This window comes from Lycium barbarum, chromosome 11 (genome assembly GCF_019175385.1).
Source record: "Lycium barbarum isolate Lr01 chromosome 11, ASM1917538v2, whole genome shotgun sequence".
In the NCBI taxonomy this organism is placed as follows: domain Eukaryota; kingdom Viridiplantae; phylum Streptophyta; class Magnoliopsida; order Solanales; family Solanaceae; genus Lycium; species Lycium barbarum.
In genome coordinates, this window is record NC_083347.1 from 121,673,453 (window position 1) to 121,701,071 (window position 27,619).

The following is a 27,619-nucleotide window of genomic DNA, read 5'->3' on the forward strand; positions in this document are numbered from 1 at the left end:
CAACCAGCTACACCTTTTAGTCTTCTTGTAGCATAGGTGTCGGCAGATAATATTATACCAATTTTAAAAAATATATACATACAATACCTAATTTTACGGAGAGACCAGATTAGTCCAATTGACTATGGAGAAGCAAAATGATAACAAGTAAAAGTGAACGGAGGGAGTGTATACTTCGATCATTTAATTAAAGTTTTATTGTGCTCAATCTTTCTTCGTGTTATCTGATCTTTTGTTAATACCTATATTAAAACTATGTGAACGGAGAGAGTATATGCTTCGATCATTTAATTAAAGTTTTATTGAGCTCAATCTTCCTTCGTGTTATCTGATCTTTTGTTAATACCTATATTAAAACTATGTGAACGGAGAGAGTATATGCTTCGATCATTTAATTAAAGTTTTATTGAGCTCAATCTTCCTTCGTGTTATCTGTTCTTTTGTTAATACATATATTGAAACTATGTTATTTCAAGAAAAATCACACTATTTACGAAATCTTAGTTATTACTCCCTTGGTCTCAAAATAAGTGTCGTCTTAGCTCTTTTCACGTCTATTAAAAAATAATATGTACAAGGTATAGTTTATTAAATTATACCTATTTATTAGATTTTTTGAGAATTGAGCAATATTAAAGAGGATTACTTCTTTAATGTTAAGGGAATAATTGAAAACACTCACCAACTTTGATCTTGAATTCCTTAAATGACACTTATTTTAAAATGGAGGGAGTACTAATATTATCCTACTTACTAAAAAGAAAAGGTTAATTAGAATCAGAACAAAATACTATTCTTAGAAAATGACAGTACCATGAAAAGGACCAAAAATGGCTAGAAGGCGAAAAAGCATACTCATTAAAAAGCTGGAGTACACCTGGATCCAGTTGGAAAATATTTGGAATTTTCGTGCCCTTTTGTAACGGATAAAACAACTATTTATTTATCTATATAAAAAAAAATTAGTGCCCTTTCACATATGCTTAATTACAACTTTAATTTATACTTCGGCACTTGGAAAATTGTCTTTTGACTTTTCTTGGTTTTGTAAAACATTTTGTCCATATTACTTGAATTTTGATTAGATTAAAAAAAAAAAAAAAAAAAATTAAACTGAAAATTTTGTTTTTTAACAGTAGTAAGTAGTACTTTTTTATATAACCATGACATCTAGCCAATTTTGCATGTTTCCACTAATTCCATGAGGTTTGAGGTAAAGTCTTATTCACCGAGACTTGAACAGATAGAAATAAATTATTTAGTTATTAGCTACATACTTTGATGATCAAAAGCTAGCACGATGATAGAATATTTTTTTTATAAAAATTGTTATTTAAATGCTTAAAAGAGCGAAATATGTTGAAAAGTAATAGTGAGGAAGCGTAATGGCATGATTCAACTCAAAAGTACTCCCCCGTTTTAATTTAAGTATTTTACTTTCTTTTTTTGTTTGTTCCAAAAAAAGTGTTATTAGCAAGTTTTGACAAGTTTTAGACGACCATAAGATTTAAACCACTACACACATCTTTAATTTAAGATCACAAGATTCAAAAATCTCCTTTTATTTCTTAAATCCTGTGTCAAGTCAAACTAAGTAGGCGTTTGGACATGCGATGAAATCCCAAATCATCCAAAAAGGCATGATTCCAAATCATGATTTCAAAATTTTTAAATGTAAAAGTTAACTCATAAGTTTATATTTTATAAAAATCGATCCATAAGTCGGTAGACATATTTATCAATCATGTTTACCAACCATTTCTATCAAATATTAAAAGACCTACAAGTTGTTAGTATATTTATAACGAATTTATTCTTACCAACCATGTGAGAGGATTATATTAAAGAGTAGTTACATTACTATTCATGTCAAATTTTCCTTTTTATTGAACCAAATTTTCATCAATTGATGTCGTAAATATTGATCAGCAATGCTTTGGCTTATGCATAATATTAATATATAAGTATCCTTTATTACTCAAAAAAAAAACCCTTAAAAAAATCTATACACAATAGAAAAGTTCACAGGAGGTTCTTTAATACTCCACTGGGTTCACAGTATTCACTTAGCCATTTTATTTTGGTTCAAAATAAGTGTTCACTTCCATAATCAAGAAGGAATTAACTTTATCATTCCACATTTGCCCTTATTAAGTGTTAAGACTAGATCTTAATGCCATTTAATTAAACAAGGGTGACATCCAAATTTGCAACAACTATAAAGGTATTAAAGCTGATGAGTCACACTATGAAAGTGTGGGAAAGGGTGGTGGAGATGAGGGTGAGGAGAGGCGTGTCCATTTCAGAGAACCAGTTCAGATTCATGTCGGGGTGCTCGACTACAGAAGCCATTCATCTTGTGAGGAGACTGGTAGAGCACTATAGGGAGAGGAAGAGAGATGTACACGTGATTTTCATCGACCTAGAAAAGGCTTACGACAAAATGTCTGGAAATGCTTGGAAGCTAGAGGTGTACTTGTGGCGTACATTAGGGCAATCAAGGACATGTATGAGGGAGCTAAGTCCAGGGTAAGGACAGTGGGAGGAGACTCGGAGCACTTCCAGTGGAGATGGGTTGCACAAGGGATCAACTCTTAGCTCATATTTATTTGCCTTGGTGATGGATGGTTTGACATGGCAAATTCAAGATGAGGTGTTATGGTGTCTGTTATTCGCGGATGACATAGTCTTAATTGACGAGACCCATAGCAGAGTGAATGCTAAGTTGGAGGTGCGGAGACAAACTCTGGAGTGTAAAGGGTTCAAGTTGAGTAGGATCATGACATAGTACATGGAGTGCAAGTTCGGTGACGTGACACATGAGGCTCGTGTGAAAGTGAGGCTTGGTACCCAAGCCATCCAAAAGAAAGAAAGTTTCAAGTATATTGGGTCTATTATACAAGGAAATAGGGATATTGACGATGATGTCACACATTGTAGTGGTGTAGGGTGGATGAAACGAAGACTCACTTCAGGAGTGATGTGTGATAAGAAGGTGCCACCAAAGCTTAAAGGCAAGTTCTACAAAGTGTTAATGAGACTGACTTTGTTGTATGGGGCGGAGTGTTGGGCAGTCAAGAACTTGCACGTCCAAAAGATGTACGTTGTGGAAATGAGAATGATGTGATCGATGTGTGGGCACACTATGCGAGATAGGATTAGAAATGAAGATATCCGGGATAAGGTGGGAGTGACATCGGTGGACGACAAGATGCGGGAAGCGCGGCTGAGATGGTTTGGGCATGTGAAGAGGAGAGCCACAAATGCCCCAGTGCGCAGGTGTGAGAGGTTGGCTATGGATGGTTTCACAAGAGGTGAAGGTAGGATGAAGAAGTATTGGGAAGAGGTGCTTAGACAGGACATGATGCAGTTCCAGCATACCGAGGACATGACCTTAGATAGGAGGCTATAGAGGACTCAGATTAGGGTAGAAGGCTGGTAGGTTGTCCCACGTATCCCTTCGTACTAGTAATCGCAGTTTTGATCTATAGTTTATTGTCCTTTGATTCTTCCTACTATATGTTGTTTCTTATACTTCACTATCTTATTTATCTGTGGTAGCCACCGCTTCTTTTTTCTCAGACTGCTTTATTAGGCCTTTTTCGCTTTCGTTAGTTGTATTTTCATATTACTTTGAGCTATTTGTGCTTATCTGACCTTTTCTCGTCATGTTTTCTTTTGAGCCGAGGGTCTTTTGGAAACAACCTCGGAAGATAAGGGTAAGGTTTGTGTATACTTTAACCTCCCCCAGAGGCGGATCCAGGATTTGAAGGTTCGGGGTGCCGTCTTTGAATCCAAATAAAGAAAATTCTTGATCGGTTTGATCGACGTAGAACTTCGAATCCGATTATTCGCCTTTTCAATTTATATTAGACAAATTGATTGAACGGAAAAATATATAACTATGATAACTCAGTATAATAGAGATTTTGTTCCTATGGGAGAGAGAAGATTTTTGGACTAGAAAACTTATGATAATTTAACTTTATATATTTTAGCAAATACTCTCTCTGTCTCTCTCTACATATATATATATATATAAATAAAGTCAATATTAAGTAAACAAAGATAATAATACTAATAACTAAAAGCAAGTTAAGAGGAGGAACTAAGGAAAAGAATAGAAAGGAAAGAGATTAAAAGCATCTTTATCAAGCGTGTGTATTTGACTTAGGTGCAGCAAGCTAAAAAGTAACAAAAGTGCCTTGCCTTGAATGAGGCTCGAACCCTCATCTCCTGGGAGGCAACTCCCGCTCCTTGCCACTGGCACTATCTCACCACTTATTATTCAGGGTGCCAATATAATTATTGATATACTTTCATATGAATATATACATATACACATAGCGGTTTCACCGAAGCTTGCGGGTGGCGTGGCACTCCCCCGGCCCTTAGTAGATCCGCCCCTGACCTCCCCAGACCCCACATTATGGGATTTCATTGGGTATGTTGTTGCTGTACTCATTTTTACTTAGAAGTTAGTATTTTCTTAAGGAATACGCTAAAAGCTAATTAAGTGAACACTTATTTTGAACCGGAGGGTGTAATATATATGCCCGATTCACGAGGTTCTACTATTGTAGGGTCCAGTTGCCTGTTTACTCAATTCGTTCAAGGGATAGGATTCCTATACTGCAAGAACTTTTCTTTTGGTTAGGGCGGAGGTTTGCGTGCCTTTTTTCCTTAGCTGCTCGATAGCTTTAACGAATCACTTGAAAGTTTGACTAGTTAAGTAGAATTCTTAAAATTTCATACAAGTTACGTGGCTTAAATCTGTCAAAAGAAAAAACTTCATTTCCTAGAATGCATGTCTTTCAAATTATTATTTTCGTGTTTGTGACCTTCATTTATCAAAAAAATTGCACATCGTTTCGCTTCCCTTCAATATGATTTATAGTGGCCTTGTTGGCTTCTAGAAAAACTCATCATTCGACGCTTTCATGTACACATGCTGCCTCTTTGCCACGACTCATAACATAGCTGCTTATACATCCTCGCGCCAATACTTGAAATGGGCTGCCCCGGAATTTTTTTAAAGATAGAGACTTGCGTATTGTCAAGATATGAATACTTTTTACAAAAAAAAATAAAATTTACTTAACTAGCAAAATAGCATTTCATATTTTTCCGTGCTAGCTACTTCCCAGCCCAATAAATGTTTTTCAGTAAAAGGAGGCCGTGTATTGTAATATACATAATCAAATTCAAAATTTGAATATTATGAGTTTGGGATGCCACTATTCATTAACATTTAAGTTAACGAGTTCAAAATTTAATACTTATAAATATTTGTATTATAGATTTCACATCACACATATTTATGATTTGAGCTTAATTTATTGAGTTTAGCGTACCCCTCCTAATTAGTAGTATTTCTGTAGTATTTTAACTACATTTTTTCTCCATTTTTATATGTTGCTTCATCTTGCTACTTTGCTGCCGTTTACTTCTTCTTTATAGCTTGTTTTGGTAATGCGTCGTGCCGAGGGTCTATCGAAATAGCATCTCTATCCCAAAAAAAATTAGGGATAAAGTATACATACTAGATATTTTAACTTATGCCAAATTTTCGCCAAAATGATGGATCAGGTTACTTTAAATGTTCTATGTTTAGTTTGTGGAATAATAACAAACAGAAAAGTAATGATACAATATTTTTACGCGGAAATCACCTGGCTCATAAGGGTGAAAAAATCACGACCTATATTTCTGCAAGATTTGTCCCAAATTGCACTACAAGTGTGAGTCTCAAACAAATTCAGATTACAATGCTTGCAACCTAGGAACGTACTCTAATTCATATCTCAACAATCACCCTAGACAGTTGAGCCTTTTCCAAGTTTCCCTCAACTTGCAACTGAAATTGACAATTGCTTATACCTATAACAATGCTTCTAAGAAAGCTGGAAAGATACAACTCGATAAACACTCCTAATACAAAATACTAGACTTGAAGACTATAAAACATTACTCAATGAAGCAGGTTCTTCAATCGGGTTCTTCGTATCAGGCCGCACTTTTGTAGTTAATCAGAGCTCTCAAATATTGCTTTTGCTTATTTTGCTCGAATTCTTCTTTTCTTTCTATGTGAGTCCGTAAGTTTCTTCAAAGAAGACTTGCATATATATATATATAGCTCTTGATAAGTTGCAATTCGACTTAACACAAACACTCACTTGATAAGCCTCGTGAGGGGAAAGAGTGTTTGAAATGGATGCAACCTCTTGCTTGTCAAACGGCTTCATACATACACTTTAGAAGTTTGAATCTTAATACATATAATTCTTCCAAGGACTCCTATATTCTATCCGTCAAGTCTATATCCCGAAGGCGTTCAAATCCAGGAGTCCTGTCATAGCTGAACTCTGTGATGGAACATGTCCATTGACCAGGTTCATTCCCTTTGAATCTTTTCATCCTAGAGTTCTACTTGCATATGGACTCTAAGATGAGACATGTTTATAAACCTGGTTCCTTCACTTTATTCATTTATTTTGTCAATTATCAAAACATACAAGGTCCGACAATACTATTTTCTTTATACTGCACTTCTAAAATTACATAGAATATGTTATTGTTGACTTCTTGTTGTTATTGAATGCTTACTTGTAGTCTGTAACTAACACTGCACATCCGCCTTTTGTACAAGTGGGTTACTTAAGCCGTTATGCATGTAATAATGTGGTTTCTGTAATTACATCAACTTCCAATGTCATTATAGACCTCCACCAACTCTGACCGTTCTTGTCTTACAGTATCTTCAATTCTTCTGTACACAAACTTTTAACACACCACATAGTAATTGCTCTAACTCACCTTCTTTTCTTCCATCTTCATTCAAGCAAACAACAATGGCTACTCTCCCAATCCCTCTTTTTTCCTCACCATTTTCACTCTTTTCCCCTTTTCAACTTCAAAACTACTATCTTCTCATTTACCATACATTTTTATATAGCTCTATCTCGCACTCTACTTTTTTTTAGGGGTATCCTTCAAATTGGTTATATATGACATTATATAACGACGGGAAATGATACGCTCTATCTAACCATCATATTCATCAAAATAATATAATACAATACAATATAATATAATATTCTCCCTCCATCCCAGTTTAAGTGTCTTATTTTCCTTTTTAGTCTGTCTCAAAAGTAATGTCTTTTTTTATATTTAGCAATTTGACCATTCAAACATCGTACATGACAAGTTTATAACGGCAAGATTTAAAAAATATTTTAATACATTACACATCTTTAAATTAGGACCATAAAATTCAAAAATCTCTCTTTATTTTTTAAATTTTATGCCTAATTCAATTAAGATACTTAAATTGAGATAGAAATAGTATAATACAATGAAACCATATGTAATAAGTTAATAACCATCCAAAGTGTAAAGGGTCTGCAGGTCAAATAGGTGTCATTGCCAATTGGGCTATTTGGCCTTTATGTAATTTAGTCAACCTCCAAGGGCATATATATCTCCACCAAACTCTTACACAATCTTCACAGTTTTAGCTGTAACTCACCTTTTTCTTTAGCCTCCCATTTTCCTTCAACAACAACAATGGCTTCTCTAGATCTCTCTTTTTTCTTCATTTCCTTCACTCTTTTCTTCTCCATTTTCCCTTCCAACTCAAAATTACTTTCTTCTCCTTCTCCCCTTTCCTCTCCTTCACCAAAACCATCACCTTCAACTCATTCATCTTCAATTCTTGATCCAAAACAACTCAAAGCTTTACAATCCCTCAACATACCAATAGGAAAAGACCCTTGTACCCCTCAACACAACAACACCATAACTTGTGATTCTTCAAAACCATTTCGCCACATTATTTCTTTATCACTCACAAACTGTTCTGATGACGTGGCATTATCAAACACAGCTTTGAAATCTTTGTCTACACTCAACACCCTAAAGTTTATCAACTGTCCAGTTAAGCCCATTAAGTTTCCTGCTCAGCTCACTTCTAGTTTAAAATCTTTTACCTGTGTAAACAGTTTCAAGAAACTAACTGGGGTTTGGTTAAGTCGGTTACAGAACGTAACCAACTTAACTGTTTCCCATGTTTCTGTTACTGCTAGTGGTCCTTCTATAATCTTGAGCAGTATGAAGAGCTTGCGAATTGTTACTCTGTCTGATGCTAATCTTACAGGTTATTTGCCTAAACACTGGCATGGAAATGTTAGCTATATAGATTTATCAGGGAATAAGTTAAAAGGGAAAATACACAGTTCTTTAACTGAGCTGGAGAATTTGGTTTTCCTGAATCTTAGTTCAAATTCACTTAACGGGTCGATACCTGAATCTTTTGGTGATTTGTCCTCTTTACAGAATGTGTCATTGAGTTCGAATTCGTTATCAGGATCTATACCTGATTCCATTGCTGCTATTTCAGGTTTAGTTCATCTTGATTTAGGGTCTAATAAGTTAAATGGAAGTATACCTGAGTTTATTTCAGATATGAAGAGATTGAAGTACTTGAATCTTGAAAAGAATAACTTTCATGGTGTTTTGCCTTTTAATGCTTCGTTTATAAAGAGATTGGATGTGTTGAAACTAGGCGAAAATTCGAATCTTTGTTATAATCATACAACATTGTCTAAGAAAGTGAAGCTTGGAATTGCTCCTTGTGATAAACATGGATTGCCTATGTCACCTCCACCATCAAAGGAAATTAATTCAGACGATAGCGATGATTCAGAGGATTATGCTGATGATGAGAGTGAGAAAAAACATCATAGTCATGGACCAAGTAAGGTTGTTCTTGGCATTGCTATTGCACTTTCATCAATTGTATTTTTGATTGTTTTCTTGATTCTGTTGGCTAAATGTTGTAAATGAGTATAAAAATGAAAAAATCTTGATTGAGTTTAGTTTAGAAAATTTCTTGATTGGTGATTATGAGATGTGTTTAGTTAATTATACAGTTGTTGTTGTACCTTAGAAGAAGTAGAAAGATGGTTACTTTATTGGTGTATGAGGGGAGAAATTGCCTCTTAATGAAAATTTTCTTATATGTATGTGTTTTCGATTGAGCTATATGGTTTTGATTTTGTAGACTTTTCTTAATCTTAGGTTTCAGTTCATCTTTTAGGTGTGTGTTTGGATATATTTTTGACTTTTGGATTTTACATGTATAGCTTTTCAGTCCTAGATTAATGATTCCTATGTTTTGAGCTGTACAATTTGTGCTAAATCTATGAAAGCAGAACAAATATGGCGATATCTTAATTGCTTACAACATTTTGTTGTTTAGAGTGGGTATTTCCTGCATTTATTTGTCAATTGACAATGTGAAAGATTCCGTTATCAAATGTTGGTTACGAATTACGACAGTGGATGAGATAATCAATGTTGTACGGATCCGTCATTTGTCTTGACGTACCCGTGCCCAATGGGTTTGATTAGGGTTAGGGTACTTCGTGCGGGTTCTTCAATGTACACTAGAAGTTAGCGAAAAGGCTAAACATATCTGTACGAGGTTCTTCCATAGAACCGTACAAAATATGTACCCGTAAAAGAGTCCAAGCAACGTAGCAACAATATGCCATGTTGCCAATGCTGTAAGCTAGTAGTTGAAATAGCAGTCAAAAATTCCTGAAATAACACCTATCTGCTCCCTTACCAATATTATTACTATTGTTATTTTTTCTACTTTGGTTATCTTTACTATTTTTGATGCCAATACCTTTCTGTCTTCAATATTTTCATCATAACTTTTTCACTCTTGCATTTTTTTCTTTTCAAAACTCTTCTGGAAAACGTTTTTCTTGAGCTGAGGGTCTACTGGAAACAACTTTTTTACCTCACAAAGGTAGGGTAAGATCTGCGTACACCCCACCCGCCCAATACCCCATGTGTGGGACCACACTTGGTTTGTTGTTTTTGCACAAGGAGTTCAATTAGTTTATATAGAAGTAAAACAGAAGCAAAGTACTTCAATGCAATCAAATACTACTAAGCATGATATGATTTATAGCTATAATATAGATCAATCATCCACCCTGTACTCCACCAGTTAAAAAAGGAGGGGTAGAAGAAAAGGTTTTTAGAAGTCAAAGATTAACTTCTCCAAATTGACTTTTGAATTAGTTTCCATCTATGGAGCATCTACCAAATTAGCTCTATATTCTATTGCCTCAGTTTTAACTGGAATGATTTTCATTGTAAGCTCTTTTGCTTGCTTTGTGCTCTACCGGACATTCCAGCATTCTTCGTGAAAACTGGGATGCCAGTTTTTGTGGTAGATTCTAAGAGAATGCTGCGAAGACTATTTCCAATTTAGATAAAAGTAAAGTGATGCATCCGTGAGAGATGCTCGGATTATTTCCCTTCTCCAGTCCCCACTATGGTATTTGATCATCGCAAAGGATTATTAGGGATTGCTTCGATGGTGCTTTTTTTGCTGTCATTTCTAATAAGTATTCATATAGTGGTCCGGCCCTTCCCCGGAGCCCCACATAGTGGGAGCTTAGTGCACCGGGCTGCCCTTTATTCATATAGTCGATATAACTTGCTTGAGGTTGTTGCTTGAGGTTGAGGCATAGTTGTATATTTTTAAATGTCGTTTTGCTTTAAGGTCTATTGTTTTCTACTAATTTATATATTTATTACTTTGAGTCCTTTAGATCTTGTTGGATATGTGATTAACAAGCTATAGAGCAAACAGGGAAAGCACATTATGGATGCATCATGCAACATTTTTGGCAATATATCTGTTATGAACAGCAAGCTGCTGACTTATTAGTTGATTACCTGTTTTAGCTCATCAAGGCTTATAAAATAAGATAGGTACCTAACTTACCATGTTCTTCCACTTTTGTTGGATTTTGCCATGTGATGTTTATACTTCAAGTGATTCTCTACTTCCTATGTCTTCCATCAACAACCTAAATGAGTGCTGGCTGTGAATTGTCTTTTAGGCTATTTCTTTTCCTTCCCTTCTACCTAAGCTGTGTAGACAAAAGTTATGTGACACCTATGCTAGTGGAAAGTAGCAGGCAACTGGTGGAATAAAAGCTGCCAGCCTTATTGTGAAGTTATGACACTTGAGCCTAACTCAACTCCAAAAGCTATTCATGAAGAGAGGATTGGTCAAGTTCATATAAGCATACTACTAGTTCATTCCCCAACCGATGTGGAACTCTAACCCACTCTTAACACTTATGACCCACAACTAAAAATGAGTCTTGCAATGAGACGCTAACATATTCCCATGTTGCAGCTCCCTTTTGGTACTTCCCGGGCTGGGTTAAGGGACATCAGACAGTTGCTGTCGCGGTTCCAAATGCACTCAATAAGATTAAGACAGATAGAGACATCTTGCAGACTGTAATGCTCCTACAGCGGCATATATAGTAACAACACCACCAACACCACTAAAATAATTGTTACTTTAGGAATTCAACATTTTGGTTGGCGCCCTTAATATTAAAGAAGAATGCATGGTATTTAAGAGAAAACAATCAATCTATTTCTTTAAAATAAGAATAACTTAGTATACTGTTTCTTGTACTTATTACTTTTTTAATGGGCGTGAAATGAGCTAAAATGACAGTTAAAATGGGACGGAAAGAGTATGTAGAGGCGCAAAAGTTCCCAAAATCAGTATTTTTTCATAAGTCGAGATTTTTACTAGTTGCCTTGGAATAGTTGAGGTTCGCGCAATCTACAGTGGACACAATTGGTATAATAGAACAAACAAAAAAAGGTCTATATACCGTCAAAAAGGTCTATATACCCTCCTTATGGGGTAGTGATTGAATATATCATAATCCAACCATTAATTGGAGTAAAAAAGGGGCTTGGATTCACTTGTTCATTGATCTTGTCAGACATTTTGATTGCATTCCATCATCTACCATATGCTGGGATTCTACTTTTTTTTCTTTCTTATTTATTACACGATTACTCAGTCCCAATTTAAGTTGCTTACTTTCATTTTTGGTCTGTCACAAAATGAGTGTATCTTTCTATGTTTAGTATGTTTTCTAATTCCAAGTCAAGTTTAACAGCACAACATTTAATTAAAAGACCAGATACATATTTAATTTAAGATCATAAAATTTAGAAGTCTCTCTTTATTTCTTAAATTCCGTCTCTAGTCAAATTAAGACAAAATGGGACAGAGGGAGTATTTATTTATTTTCTGGGATTTCTACTTGATCTGTAGGAATTGCTTTATCCTTTTTTTGTTTTTTACACTCCATGTGGGCATACGTTAGAAATAATGGGTACTTGATGCTATGTAACTTAAAGAAGAGAAATGCCAGTTTGGTGACATATCTTGGCTTTTTTTATGTGTTCATAATGATGAAGTACTATCATTATACCAGCTTTGGCCATTATTGTTCATGTGTTGGTTAATATACTATAAATTTTTCTCAAAAGGACCAAACCTTATTCTTTTATAATTTAAAATTCTGATAACAATTAAATGAGCCCCGCACTTTTCTAACCCAAAAAAAACCAAACTAACCCATTAAAATAAAAGAATCAAACTAGGCTTCACGCACAGAATCATTCTGTGCGTGAAAGGACCAAACTGTAACGTTTTAAGTTTGGTCCTTCTGTGCGTGAAAGGGGTATTTTATTTATTTTTCTTTTTTTAAGCTATCAAAAATCACGTTTTTTTTCATACTTTGGGCAAAGAATAATTATGTTTCAAAACCCTGAAATATCAATATTTTATATAGAACTTAATATATTTTTTTGCGTACAATAACGTCGGCTCATTACATCAAGTATACCTAAACGTTTGGATTGTTATTTTAGGGGTTGTAGAGTGCCCCGAAGTAAGTTTTGTTTGCTTGGAAACTTGTCATTTTTAGATCTAAGTGTCATATTTTATAGGATTTTGATTTAAGTGTTTTGAAATAAAAATATTATATTAAAAAATAATTCATCAAATACGAGAGGTTCAACCAAGGTATAATATATCTCATTCAATCCTCCCACCAAGGTTTGATCCCATGTTGTTGGCATAAAAAATAAGTGAGTAAAAAAGAGGGGCTAAACCACCAAGCCAAATTGGTGAATGTTACAAAGTAGACACTTTTTATTTTTTATATTGTTCACTAATGCTATCTAACTCGTTTTCGAAATTACTTTTTTTTTTTTTAGCCCTGTCATGAATCACCTGGTTGGAGCCATGGTCTATCCAGTAGTGCTTCATATCCAAATTACTCTTTGTCTTGAATTTCGAACATCGAAATTGACATTCAAAACATCATTACCACGGGATTAGCATCTCGAAATAGATTTTTTATCATTAGATTTTTACTAGAGAAGAACGAAATTTTTGCACAAATTTGGGGGAAAATACAAATTGAATGGGATAACGGGCTTTTTTGGAAAATCGGCTCGGCCGGCAGTTTGTCCGCGTAGATCTTGAAAAAATACCCTGAATAAAAAAAAAATCGCGTAAATCCGACATCCGAGCGCAAAGTTATGACCATTTAAAGTTTCAACAATTTACAACTAGTTTTCCACCTATGCTCCGGTCCTTATTTTTTATTTACATGAGTGAAGAGGCATATGTATACTTGATCGATATTATTTTACGCTAAAAAAAATATTAAGTTCTATATAAAATATTTATATTCCAACGTTTTGAAACGTGACTAATCTTCGGTCAAAGTATGAAAAAAACTTAGAGATAACAAGTTTCCAAACTTACTTCGAAGCACTTTACAACCCCTAAAACGACGATCCAAACATATATTTATACTTGATGTAATGAGCCGACATTATTTTACGCTAAAACAAAAAGTTCTATATAAAATATTTATATTCCGGTGTTTTGAAACGTGACTAATCTTCGGTCAAAGTACTGAAAAAAAGCTTAATTTTGAGTTTGATTTCCAAAGATGACAAGTTTCTAAGCAAACAAAACTTACTTCGGGGCACTCTACAACCCCTAAAACGACGATCCAAATGTTTAGGAATATTTGATGTAATGAGCTGACGTTATTGTACGCAAAAAAATATATTAAGTTCTATATAAAATATTGATATTTTGGGGTTTTGAAACATAACTAATCTTTGCCCAAAGTATGAAAAAAAACGTGATTTTTGATAGCTTAAAAAAAGAAAATAAAATAAAATACCCCTTTCACGCACAAAATCTGTGCGTGAAACCTAGTTTGATTTTTTTTTTTAATGGGTTAGTTTGGTGCCAAAATTTGTTTTTTTGTTTTTTGGGTTAGAAAAGTGCGGGGCTCCAATTAAATGCATTTACCTCCTCGTGTGTACATGAAAGAGTTGAGTGATCAGAATTTTTGGAAGCCAACAAGGCTACTATCAATCGTATTTGGAGAGAGACTGAATCAATGTGTAGAGTTTTTTTACAAATAAAAGTCACAAAGATTTTTTTTTTTTTTTTTTGATAATCTGGGAGAATGCATTCAAGGAAATGAAGTTTCTTCTTTTGGTAGATTTAAGCCTTTCTGACTCATTTGAAACTTTAAGAATTAAATTCAGTAAAATTTTCAATGTGCCGAAAAAAAAAATCTTTTATAAAAATAATAAAGTTCCCTTTATTTCATTTGACAAATGACAAGGAGATCGAGAAAATGTAGTTCTTTGTGGGGAAAAAAATGCAGAGGCCAGAGTAAGAATACATAAAAAAATCTCTGTCAATAAATTCCATTTAGACATTCTGGTAGATAAATTTTCAAACATTGAAGATAGACAACAATATCTATACATAGTGTTGATTAAATTGTGTGATATTTTATTGTAACGAGAGATAAAATTCGTCCATAAATGATTGAAAGACTTCCGATCCTTGGATGAAAAAAATATTTATTGAATAAAACATTACTCCGCCCGTCTCGAATTATCTGTTATAATTACTAAACTATTTGTCTCAAATTAAGTCATTTTAGAAGTTTAAGGCATAGCTAATTTTTTTTTTTTCATTTCACTTTTAGTAGAATTTTATCATTAATGGAGATAACACGTAAATAGAGTAAACATTTAATAGAGAGATATTATAACTTACACATAAATAAAGGTAAAGTAGGTTAATACCCTCCTAATTAATATATCTTAAAAGCCGTGTAATACAAAAAAAATGACAAATAATTTGAGATGGAGAGAATAGGTGAATATAGGGCTGACCGAAAATTTAACCAAACCGAATAAAAAAATCGACATTTGGTTTGGTTTGGTTTGATTTGGTTTTAAATTTTAAAAACCGATAATATTTGGTTTGGTTATGGTTATGTTAAAAAATAACCGAACCAAACCGATAAATTATATACATAAATTTTATAATTATTTATATGTATAATATTAGTTTTTCATAAATAATTATAAATATTTTATACCTTTTAATCATTAATTTGATTTTTGGTCTACTCATTTCACATGATTGTTTAAGGCCCATGTTTTTAAGAATATGTCCAAGCCCATGTCTTTAAGTCTTTTAACTCTTTAAATGTTAAGTGTAAACCTACTAACAGAAGCTCACGTTAGAGTCTAATGTCTTTAACTTAAATTTTTAGCCTTTCTTTGTCAGCCATTTGATTTTAGGTTGTTTCTTTTTTTTTTCCCGAACTTATACCTTTCTTTTTTCTTGTCTGAATGAGTCCTAAACTTCTAATATTTTTCATATGAAAAGGACAGAGGTTGTAGATTTGGAGGTTCCTATAAAAGATACTTCAGTAACATCAGCATTTGCTGCAACTCAAGCACATGGTAATGCCCTAATACTTCTTCCGTGGGTAATCCTCCTAAAAGGCAGAAAAGAACAGCTCTTTGTAATCGAGACCCTAGCCCTGAGGATAATGATAGAAAAAACATCTGAAGTTTGAGATCATTACACAAGGTGTTTTTAATAAAATGGGAGAATTGAGGACAAAATGCAAGTATTTCCCCAAAGTTTGGGATAATTACATAAAGTTTTTTTATTTCATATATTTTCATTTTAATTTTAGGTAGTCTTTTTGTTTAATTAATATGTATGTTTGTAACAACAACTAAAAGCTCCTATGCTCTACTTTATTTTCAGGTGTGTGGATTAAGATGACAAAAATGGTGCAGCCACTACTTAGTTAGTTTTAGCTCTATATGTAATAGTTTTGCAACTTTGGGTAATTTGAGTATGACACTGTCACTGATAGTGAAAATATTTTTATGATGTATGCTCCACCTTAAACGATAAATAAAAGTTATCGTTTGAACAAAAAAAAAGACATGTCTTTTTTAACTTTTTAATGTTTTACTGATAAGTCTCATGGCTGCTAGTCATAAATCGAAAAATCCAACCAAACCGAACTAAACCGACAATAACCAAACCGGTGGTTATTATTTTATTTGGTTTGGTTATGGTTTTAGACATTTAAAAATCGACTAAATTGGTTTGGTTATGGTTTTAATCAACAAACCGACCTAAACCGAACCATGAACACCCCTAGGTGAATATATCTTTCTTGAATAGTAAAACATTTTCAACGAAACATTGAATTAAGATGATCTCATCAAAGCTTACTTTCTAAAAGAAAAATATTGTCCATCATATCATGAGATCTACCCTAATATTTAAATGGCTTTTATATTTGGTATATTTACTTTTGGGGTAGAATAGGAAAAATCACTGAAATAAATTATGCCTAATCCATCTACCTATAATCACGAACAATTTGCCTCTTTTGATTCTGATGAAAAAAAAAAAAAAACTAAATTGCTATGTCTTCCATCCTTAAAATATAAAATATTGACCTTTTGGCTTTAAGTGGTAAAATCATACTTCCTTCGTCCCAAAATAAGTATCACTTTAGCTTTTTTACACTCAACAAGAAAAATAATAAATACAAGATATTATTTATTAAGTTGCTTCAATTTAATAGATGTTTTCTTAGAATTGAGCTATATAAAGAGGTCTACTTCTTCAATTTTAGTGGCATAGTTAAAAACACTTACCAGTTTTAGACTTAGAATTCCTAAAGCGACACTTATTTTTGGACGCAGGTAGTACTGTGGCCAAAATTATGTCGTTATGATTTCTCACTCATCATTACTTCTTAAAATATTTTGCTCTTTCCAGCATTTAAATACTCCTTTATTTCATATTAAGTGGTTTTTTAAGCTTATGAACACCCCTTAAATAATTGCTCACGTCTAGAAAATTAGGAGATGCTTTTACTAACTTACCCTTAATTAAATGTCTAGAAAAAAGAAAAGCTACGTAATGTTTCTTGATTATGTAAATAAGGGTAATTTTGAAAGAATAAAATCATTTTTTTCTTAAAATCCTAAATCGTCACTTATTTCGAAACAAAATGAAAAATGTAAAACACTATTTAATTAAAAACGGAGTAGTAACATTCATGATAAAAAATTTCAATTATGTAAAATGGAAAATATCAGGTGAATATGTATGGACAGAAGTTTTGGAAACCAAGAAAGTCAAAAGACAATTTCAAGTTCCAAAGTTCATTAATAATATTGTAAATTAAGCAGAAGTGAAGGGGCACTAAAAATTTATAAATAAAATAAAAAAGCTGTTATATCCGTTATAAAAGGGTACGAAAAGTCCAAATATTTTTAACTGGATCCAGGTGTACGCCAGCTTTTTAATTTGGTTTTTCACCTTTTAACCATTTTTGGTCCTTCCATGGTCCTATCGTTTTCTAAAAATAGTAATTTGTTCTGATTCTGATAAAGCTCCTCTCGTTAGTTGTTAGTAAGTACTCCTAAAGTTGCATAAATCTAGTGCATAAGTTATGGGTTCACCCGAACGCTATCACTACTAAGAAAATAAGAGTTACCGACGGATAAATATTATAGTTAAACAGTAAAATCCGCCGCTAATCATATTTTGCGACACTTGGGGGTGAGGGAGATAATCAACATGGAGTGCCACTTCTGAAACTTATTGTCATTGGCGGATTATCAAAATATTTGCTAGTTACGAGCAATGTAGCGATAGATTAGCGCCGAAGTTAGTAGAAAATTCCAATTTTTTTGTAGTGTTTAGCTCAGACACTGATTATTTGTTAAAAGATTCACAAAACAAGTTAAATAATAAATTCCTAAATAGATAATCAAGCTATTATAATATCTCAAATTTGAGTTCATAAAGTTTAAAACTTCGATCAGCCTCTATGTGTTGCTAACTTGTTTGGTTGAGCAGCTCGAAATCTCTAAGGCTGAGTGATGGAGAAGAAGAATGACAGGACAATTCAATAGCTTTGTCTCAGAACCTGTTATGTATGAAATTTTTTTATTAAATAAGTATAAATAATAGATTTTGAACCTGATAAATCAATCGCGAGCTATCATAGAATTCCGAGCTTGAACCCCCTAAAGTTTAAACCCTCAATCCGCTTTTATATATGGACAACTAACTTGTTTGGTTGAGCATCTCTAAAACATTTTAGGCTGAGTGATTGAGAAGAAGAATGGCAGGGCAATTCTCCTTTGGCAAAAATAATATAATGTCATGCAAAATATATAGGGTTTGCATGCATATATAGATTAATTCGTTTGCCAAAGGAGAATTGCACTGTTATTTCTCACTTCCCATTTGCTTCAATGCTTAGATTTTAAGCTTATTCTAAGCAATCTCATGCATGCATGCTTGATTTTCCAAATAAAATAAAGAGAAGGCTATATATAAGGATGGTATATTGGTTTGCACCGTAGTTAATTTGGATATGCCAAGGGAAAGAGGAGGGATATTATTGGTATATGCTTTGTTTAGGAATTCCTTTAAAGGCTCTTGGGAGACATAAATATTATATTGGAATCTCCTTACAAAGACTTGCAGAAATTCCTATTCATAAATTCAGCTCGTTTTAATCTATGTGTCTTATTTTCTTTTTAATGTTGTCTTTTTATATTAAGTAATTTTCTTGGTTCAAAGTTTTCATTTTACTTCTAGTGACATTCTCTTATAGAAATGAATGACATTATTAAAGATTGCAAGATTCATTTGATATGTTATATCGTAACTGACCCTTTCATTTTTCCTTCGCTTCGAACACTATTGTTACTGATTTGGTGTAAATACCTGATAGAAGTAAGCTTTTACCTGCACAAAATTGCAGTTTGTAACTTGCTTACTAATCTCAAGGAAGAAATTGCATTCTCATTAAAGAGATGGGCAATGAGTTCAGAAGCGGAGCCAAAATTTTTGTTTCTAGGTTCTAGACCACAATTTTTTATACTTATTAAGTTCTAAATAGATTATTTGTACATATTAAATGAACTTTTTAACACAAATACAAAGTTTGAACCAAAGCAGTCGAACCCATAGCTAGCTTTATGGCTCCACCACTAAACATATCAAAGACCACAATGAAATTAATGAACAATGGACCATAATATGTACTTCATTTCGAGGAATGTCAAAACAAAAACAATGAGTTCATAGAAGAGAATGTGCCATTGAATCATAGGAATGTGCTCTTTTCTTTTTCCTTTTTTTTTTTTTTTGAGTTTTGAATTATTATTTTTTTATTTTTTTTTACTTGTGACAGTTGTGCGAATTCATAAAGTAGATATTCTTGAGGTAAAATTGAGCCACATGCAAGTTCAGATGCTTCGACTTCAACTATTTTTTCATGTCTGTATTTAATTCTTATTCATGTCTCTTGGAATAGTAAAGAGTCAGCAACTCAACTCTTTCTCTCAAAATTGAGCTGTACAATTCAAGACACATGCCTTAAACATCAAGAATGTAATTAAGTCATATACCTTCAGGCAATTTTAGGCCTTTAGGGTGTGTTTGGTACTATGGAAAATGTTTTTCTTACAGTATAATAAGTTAGTGCCTTAGTACTTATTTTCTATGTTGGGTAAGTAATCAGAAAATATTATCTCAAAAGCATTTATATAGAATCTAGGCAAACACTCTAAAGGCTCGGGTAGTGGGAATGGGTAAGGGTGTTGGGAGGAGGTGGGTGTGGGGTGTGGGGATATGAGACAATCAGCGTGGAATGCCATTTGTGAAACTTGTTTTCCCAATTTTCACCAGAGAAGTTATTTTCATAATATATCTAAAGAACTTATTTTCTTAAAGAAAACTATTTCCCACAATATTTTCACCAACCAAACACGAGAAAAATGAAAAACATTTTCCTATCCTTTCTCTCTCTAACTTTCTAATCTTAAGATTTAAGTCACTAAGGGGTCGTTTGGTTGGAAACAAGTTATCTCAGGATAACTTATCCTGGGATTAGTTATTCCACCTTTCCACAGGGATAAAATAACACTACAATTCCGGGATAACTAATCCCGGAATTAGTTATATCGCCATTTTATCCCAACCAAACGTGAGATAAACTCTTCTCAAATTTAATCTCGAATTTATTTATCCTTATCCCTTATACTAACAGTCATGCATCAAGAGAAACATAGTATACATTTAAGTGTGAAAGAATGTGCTAAGATTTTGCACTTCAAAATTCAACAAAAAAATAGTCCCCACCAGAAAGAAAAAAAAAAGTATATGATTTTGCACTTCAAAATTCAAGAAAAAATAGTCCCCGCCAGAAAAAGAAGAAGTATATGCGTTAACATATACTCCAAGGAAAACATACTACATTTTCCACCTTGCTATATAAGGGTTTCATAGTATTAGAAATGTTCAACAAATCCAAGCAATTGGTGAAAAGACACTTCAAGCTATGTGTGGATGCATTACTGGGCTAATCTTCTTAGGCAAATAGCCACATTTTCACTATTAATTTGGTGCAAGTTTGGTCATTAATTGCCAAAGAAGATTTGCCCCATAATTCTGCCACACAATATTATATTAGTCACTTCAACGTTATTTGCAACAAAAAAGGTAAAAACATATTTTTTTAGTTTTCTTGATATATGTATCTATTTGTGCGAAAAAAAATCTAAGCATCAACCCAAAACCTTATGGCAATAATAGGTGGAGTGGCCCAAAATATTGTATACACCTCTAAAATTAATCCTCACACAACCGATGAGGTACAAATGTATTATCTAACACTCTCCCGCACGTGTAACTAGGCCGGTTCTTAGGTTTATACCTTTTTTTTTGGTTTACACGAATTATTTGATTTATTTTGACTTTTTTGTTGAAGTGGGAAGAGAGGATTCTCGACAAAATTGGGCCTGAAGTAGAGGAAGACAAATTGGGCTCAATTTGCTAATGATTGGGCCTTCAGCAATGTCAATAGTTCGATGGGCTAAAATAACATTAGGGGAGAAGCGCAGAGCAACTCCATAGACTCAGCATTTTTTTGCACGGATTTCCCTTCAAAGGCGCTGGTCTTTAATTTTTGTCCCTCAAATTCCTGGTCTATCATTTTAACCTTTGCGCTTAAAAAAGTGACCGAAAATACCCCGAGGTTTTGAATTCGAACCCCCCTAGTGAAAAAAATAATTTCGCAAGGCAAGGCTTCGCGAAAATGTGCCTTATAAGGCAGAAGTTAGAATTTGCCTTAAGGAAAAAGTTTGCCCCGCGAAATTTTGCATGGCAGATTTTTTTTTTTTTTTTACCTCTGCTGGAATTCTATAAAGGCCTAATTTTTGTCTGAATAGGCCTAATTTTACTACGAAATTCGGCCTTGTGAAACCTTTTTTTTTAACTGAGCCAGGGTTCGAACCCAGAACCTCGGGGTATTTTAGACGAAGGGAGAAAATTAAAGACCAGCAATTTGAGGGGGAAAAAATTAAAGACCACGCCTAAATAAGGGCAATCGTGCAAATTGCCGTAGACTTAGTTGAGAGAGGAAGTTCGGAGAGATAGAACATAAAGAAAGAAAGTAGTATCAGGACGGACTCATGAAAGTTTGATTATGATATCATGTTAAATGTGTGACCATATTACGTCGAAAAGTTTTGTTCTACTCATAAGCAGACCGTACTCTTTATTTTTCATGGGCCCAACAGTGAATTTTCTTTTGATAATGAACAATGTGAGACTTGAACAGGGACCTTTATCTACTCTGATACTATATAAAATAATTTGAACATCCAATTCAAAACTTGAAGGAGGGAGCGAGCAGAGCATTAATTATAAACCCCTATAGAACTCAACATAAATTAAATGAGTTAATGAAGCCTAACTTAGATAACCGTTTTAAAGTATTGGAAATAAGTTCGTTTAAAACCTTGTACTCAAGAAGTCACAAATTCAACTTTGTAATAGTTTCAAATGAATTTGAGTTATACTTGACATAATGTTGGTGGGTTGTTAATAAAATTTTCAACAATAATACTATTAGTGTTTTTTATATAAAAACACAACCGTGAAATCAAATATAACTCTTTGAACATACATTTCCACAACCACTTTTTATTGAAAATGCAAATTTACCATGCTTCGTTTTACTCACTAAGTAAACTAATGTTTTAAGGTTAGGTGAGTCTAGATGCTGCGAATTACGCTGCTAATTATTTGACTTGGTCAGTATAGATCATATTAATCAATATTTATAGGGATTTAAGTTATATATATTGAGCAATAGTATAAACTTAATTTCACTATCAGAAAATCACTAATTTTCTACTAACATTACACTGAAATTTGGTTCGCATGCGAGGAATTTCCAACACAAAATCCGTGGGATATGCTACCGACAAGCCAAATTTTGGCGGATTCCATAAAAAATAGCATTTTACTCATAGATTTTTTTTTTTGGTTTGTATATTATTAGTACTGTAACTAGAGTCGGACCCAGGATTTGAAGACTGCGGGGGCACCATTATCTTAACATTGACGCTAGCTACACTATCAAAGACGACTGAGATACAATGGACGTGCTGGACGTAACTAATGGTGTGCGTAGTAGTGAAAATACAAGTATATATGTCAAATATGGTTTGTAATCTAATACATAGACGTTAACATTGTTGAACCAACTTATAGTGGTAGATCAGTGGTCAAAGTTTTACAAACTGTATGAATGGTTGCAGAATTGATCCTGGGTATCTAATTTGTGCTTACTATTTTTTTTTGGGTAAAAGCACAATATCCGGTGCAGAAGAGGATGTTTAACAAAAAAAAAATTAAAAAAAAAATTCCAATGGACTGTAGTACCTGGGAATCGATCCTAGGTATGTGCTGTGGGATGCAAAGGCTTCAGCCAATGCATCAAACGCTCTCATGGTTATTGGCATGCACAGTTATATCTTTATATCTTAATTTTCAATGTATAATCACATATATATACAAAGTTTTCCCCGAAGGAAGTTACCGAGTGCACGTGCCCTCCCTCGTTATCACGTGGGTCTGCCTCTGATTGTAACCTATGTTACAGTAGGCTGGTCACTATTTTTACCAAAACTTAAAGTTGCAAATATTTTTCATGACCTGAGAGAATATATAAATACAATATAATGCTCGGTTTACTGATTGAAAAGAGGGGGAAAAAAAAAGAGAAATAAAGAAGAGAGAAGAATCTATTAAATAAAAAGAGAAAAAAACACAGCTTTGTTATTGACTTATTGTGAAAACATAAAACGGAATTGAGAAAGGTCTATAAAGGTGCAAAAACTTAATAGGAATTGTTCTAGGCTTCTAGCAGCATATGCCAATATATCCCTTTTCTAAACATCTCAAATTTTTTTCGAAAAAAAGTTGTGTAAAATTCCTAAATACCATTTACGCGGAAAATCGACCATGCGTCACCTTCTATTTTTTTTTTAGAACCCCCAAGTAGATATCTAATTATTTTTAAGTTGTAGGACCTTACTTTTGTACAAATGCCTAACACATATTAGACTTATCTTCCATTGAATTAAATCTTTTAACGTCTTTCTTGACCATTTGGACTATGCAGTGTTTTATGATTGCAAGATTCAGAAGGTACTTTTGATATGTCGTATACTTCTTGTTAATTCTTTCGTCTTAATTTATGTGGCACCTTTCAGATTTCGAGATTGAAACAAGTTTTTCTTTGATCATAATTTTTTCATGTCTTTTAAATATTTTGAGTTGTCAATGATTATGACGTATAGTACGTAGCTTTCAAATATAAAAAGTTAATTTCAAAAATTAATTTAGAGATTCCATGTCTGAATTCACGGTCAAAATAAAACAATTTGACTTTCGAAATCTGAACCGTACCACATAAATTGGGACATAGGGAGTATTAAAATCAGTACCACGAGACTAAAAATCGTAAAATTCCAATATACCATTTACACGGAAAATTGGTAAAGTTTTTTTTATAGAAGCTACAAGCATCTAATTATTTTAAGTTGTAGGAACTTACATTTGTACAAATGTTGAACCCAAATTATACTTCTCTTCCATCGAAAATTAAATCTTTTAATGTCTTTTTTAACCATTGGGACTATGCAATCTTTTTAGATTGCAAGATTCAGAAGGTACTTTTGATATGTCATATCCTCTTTATTATTGAAATTAGTATCACAAGATTAAAGAATCTTTTTAAACATCTTGTGAGATCAAATTAAGACACATCACACATGGAGGAAGTCAGAGGCGAATTTGTGTACTAAATTTTGGTGAATTCATGATCTCTTCGTAAAACTAAGTATTAAATTGTAAATATTTTCGAAAATTGCAATAATATTAAAAGGTTAAATGGCACACTTGGTTGAAGGCTGAGTTATTTACCTAGACGATTATGAATCGATTCCCACTTAATACATTTTTTTATTGGTGCACTCATATTCTATAAATGCTAGATTCGTCTCCGGAGAAAGTGTTTGAGCGTGGAAGAATGTAGAATCTATATCTATATATAATATAAAGCTAGGCATACACAAGGCGATGTGGCACCTCTCTATGGCCTCCATTGGTATTTATCATTTTTCTCAATTTTTTGGCATTTTCTCCTTATATGATGTCTAGAAAATCTGGAATTTTTTAATTAAATACACCTTATTTATTCATTCCTTATTATTAAGAGTATCATTGATTTGATTTGTACCCAGGTCCTTTCTCCACTACTCATAAGTATTAACTTATTGTCTCCTTTTTAATACCCACGTTTCCTCTCCAATAATATCTCATTACTTTGAACATTATTAACAATATAATTGCAGCAATTAGACCCATTGAAAAGAAAAGAAAAACCAAAGCTTCAAACCTATAAATACAACGCCAGTAGCAATCGCTTTGAAGCACACAATCCTCTTCAAAGGATTAGCAATAAGATAGGAAAAAAATGTCATGCAAAAAATTCATCATCGTTTTTCAGAAGCCCGTCTTAGTAGTCCGCTCTCAATGTAAATAGATGAAAATGAGATATCGATAAAACACAGTGAGAAAGTTAGAGATGAGTTTGATTAGGTAGCGGAGAAGAGCGTATCTAAAATTCCATGGACATTTTTTGTTCTTGTACTTTATGTTCAATAAAGTTAACAAAAGAGCTTATAGAGTTCTATGATCTCTTCCTTTTCTTCTCTTTTTGTAAGGACTACTTCGTATAATACTAACTATGATAAATTTTATAGGATGTGTCTGGATCATGTATGTATTGGGATGGTAAGCAAATATAAAAGAAAGAGGAAGAAAATTTTGCACAAAATTTGGAGTAAAATGGGGATTCCATCATCTACGCCAACTTGTGGCCAAGATTTGTGTTTTATTAATTAAGTACTAATTCTTATTACTTTCCTTAATTTGTTGCTTTTCAATTTGCCTTTTTATTCTGTTATTCTTAGATTAAGGAAATCGTTTTGAAGACAATTATATTTAATTTACGACATATATTAAATGTGCAAAAATATATTACCTACATTTATACATTTACAACAAAATGGTATAATAGCAAAACGAGTAAGTTCATGTAGAATTAAGAATTTAATGGAGTTTAATATAATGATGAAAACTAGAGGACAACATATTTTAATTTTTTTTAGAAAGAATATTTTTTATGTGAAGAAATAATTAGTGTGATGCTGTTATCATGGCGGATGTAGCCTTTCTTCTACGCGTTCATCTAAATTCCCAATTATATATATATATATATATATATATAATTTCTTGTCTAATTATTTATTATTTTTGGACATGTATTTGCTAAGTGTTTTACACTTCCACAAGTAAAGCATTCCAGTTTGTTTTTATAATTTCTTTCTGTTCTATATTTTCTTACGTGTCTATTTCTATCTAAATAAAGTTTTCTAGCTGCTGACTTTCTAAGATAATATTTCTTTCTATTATATCCTAATAATATATATTCTAATCCTTGATATTTTGTCTATTAATTCTTATAATCTTATATGATTTTCTTTAGTATTACTTAATCTAATATCTCTGGGTATAACTTACTTAATTCTTGTTTTACTTCTAAGTAATTATCTCGCATTAGCCTAATGGAATAAACTTTACTTTCTGTTCTAGATGTCTAATACGATGTTCAGCTATATATATATATAAAATCTAACAATACAATGAGTACATTCCAAAGAATTTTAAAAGTTGAACCCGTTAAAAATAAATTCTGGATCCGTTTCTGACTGTTATGGTACTTTATTTTTTCATAAGTTTATGTTATTATTTTAATATTTTCTTTATTTTTGAAATATAAGTTCTATTGCTGCAAATAAAAATTGATTATTTAATTTGAATGTTCAAGAATAAGAAAAAGATTATTTTGTAACTTACGTGAAGTTTTATGCAACCGCGCGAACCGCGGACCAATTTACTAGTGTATAAATGTAAGGAGTTAAGTTCCTGGCTTTTTACTATTCCAAGAGACAACAAGGAATTAAATTGAGACATCCATAAAAATAGTTTCAAGTGAAGCATCTAAAGCTTGTGGCTCTGCAACATGAAATGTGCTCAGATTTTGTACTTCAAAAAATGCATGATTCCTCAAGACCTTGTACACAAGAGTATATGCGTTAACATATACTCCAATGAAAGAATACTACTGTAGTACACTTTTTCTCTTTACTATATATAAAAGGGTTTCAAGTATTAGAAATATATTCATGAAAAGCAATTGGTGAAGACACACAATTCAAATTGTGTGTGGATGCATTGCTGGGTTAATCTTCTTTGGCAAATAGCTACATTTCACTATTATTTGGTGCAAGTTTGGTCATTATTTGCCAAAGAAGATTTGCCCCGTAACACAGCCATACAATATTATACAATAACACTTCACTTCAAAGTTTGCAACAAAAGTAATGACATTTTAAAAAAAAAAAAATCTCAATATATGTATATATTGTGTGAAATAATTCAGAACATCTAACCCAAAACCTTAAGGTAATAGGTGGAGTGGTCCAAATTATTATATACACCTTTAAAAATCTTTACATAATCGATGAAGGACAAATGTATTCTCTAACACCCTCCCACACGTTTAATCAGGCCAGTTCTTAGGTTTACATGAATTATTAAATTTCTTTTGATTTTTTTTTTTTAAGTAGGAAGATTCCCAATAGAAGTGGGCCTGGGTAGAGGAAGACAAATTGGGCTCAATATGCTAATGGTTGGGCCTGCAACAATGTCAATGGTTCGATAAGCTAAATGCCGTTAGTTGGGAAGCCCAAAGCAGCTCCACAGACTTAGCTGAGAGAGGGAAGTTCAGAGAGATAGAACATAAAGAGAGGAAGCAGTAGTAGAAACGGGCTCACCAAAGTTTGTCTATGATATATATCATGTAAATGTGTGACCATTATATCAAAAGTTTCATCCCCTCAC

At 33.0% G+C, this 27,619-nt stretch overlaps 1 protein-coding gene across 1 annotated transcript; it reads left to right on the top strand.

Annotated features, from left to right (window-relative positions):
• The first annotated feature begins 7,475 nt into the window (after positions 1–7,475).
• LOC132618458 (receptor-like protein 51) lies at positions 7,476–9,042 on the top strand. Its single transcript, XM_060333507.1, has one exon. It carries the CDS (start codon positions 7,567–7,569, stop codon positions 8,842–8,844), a length of 1,278 nt encoding a protein of 425 aa, XP_060189490.1. The 5' UTR covers positions 7,476–7,566; the 3' UTR covers positions 8,845–9,042.
• Positions 9,043–27,619: the final 18,577 nt, after the last annotated feature.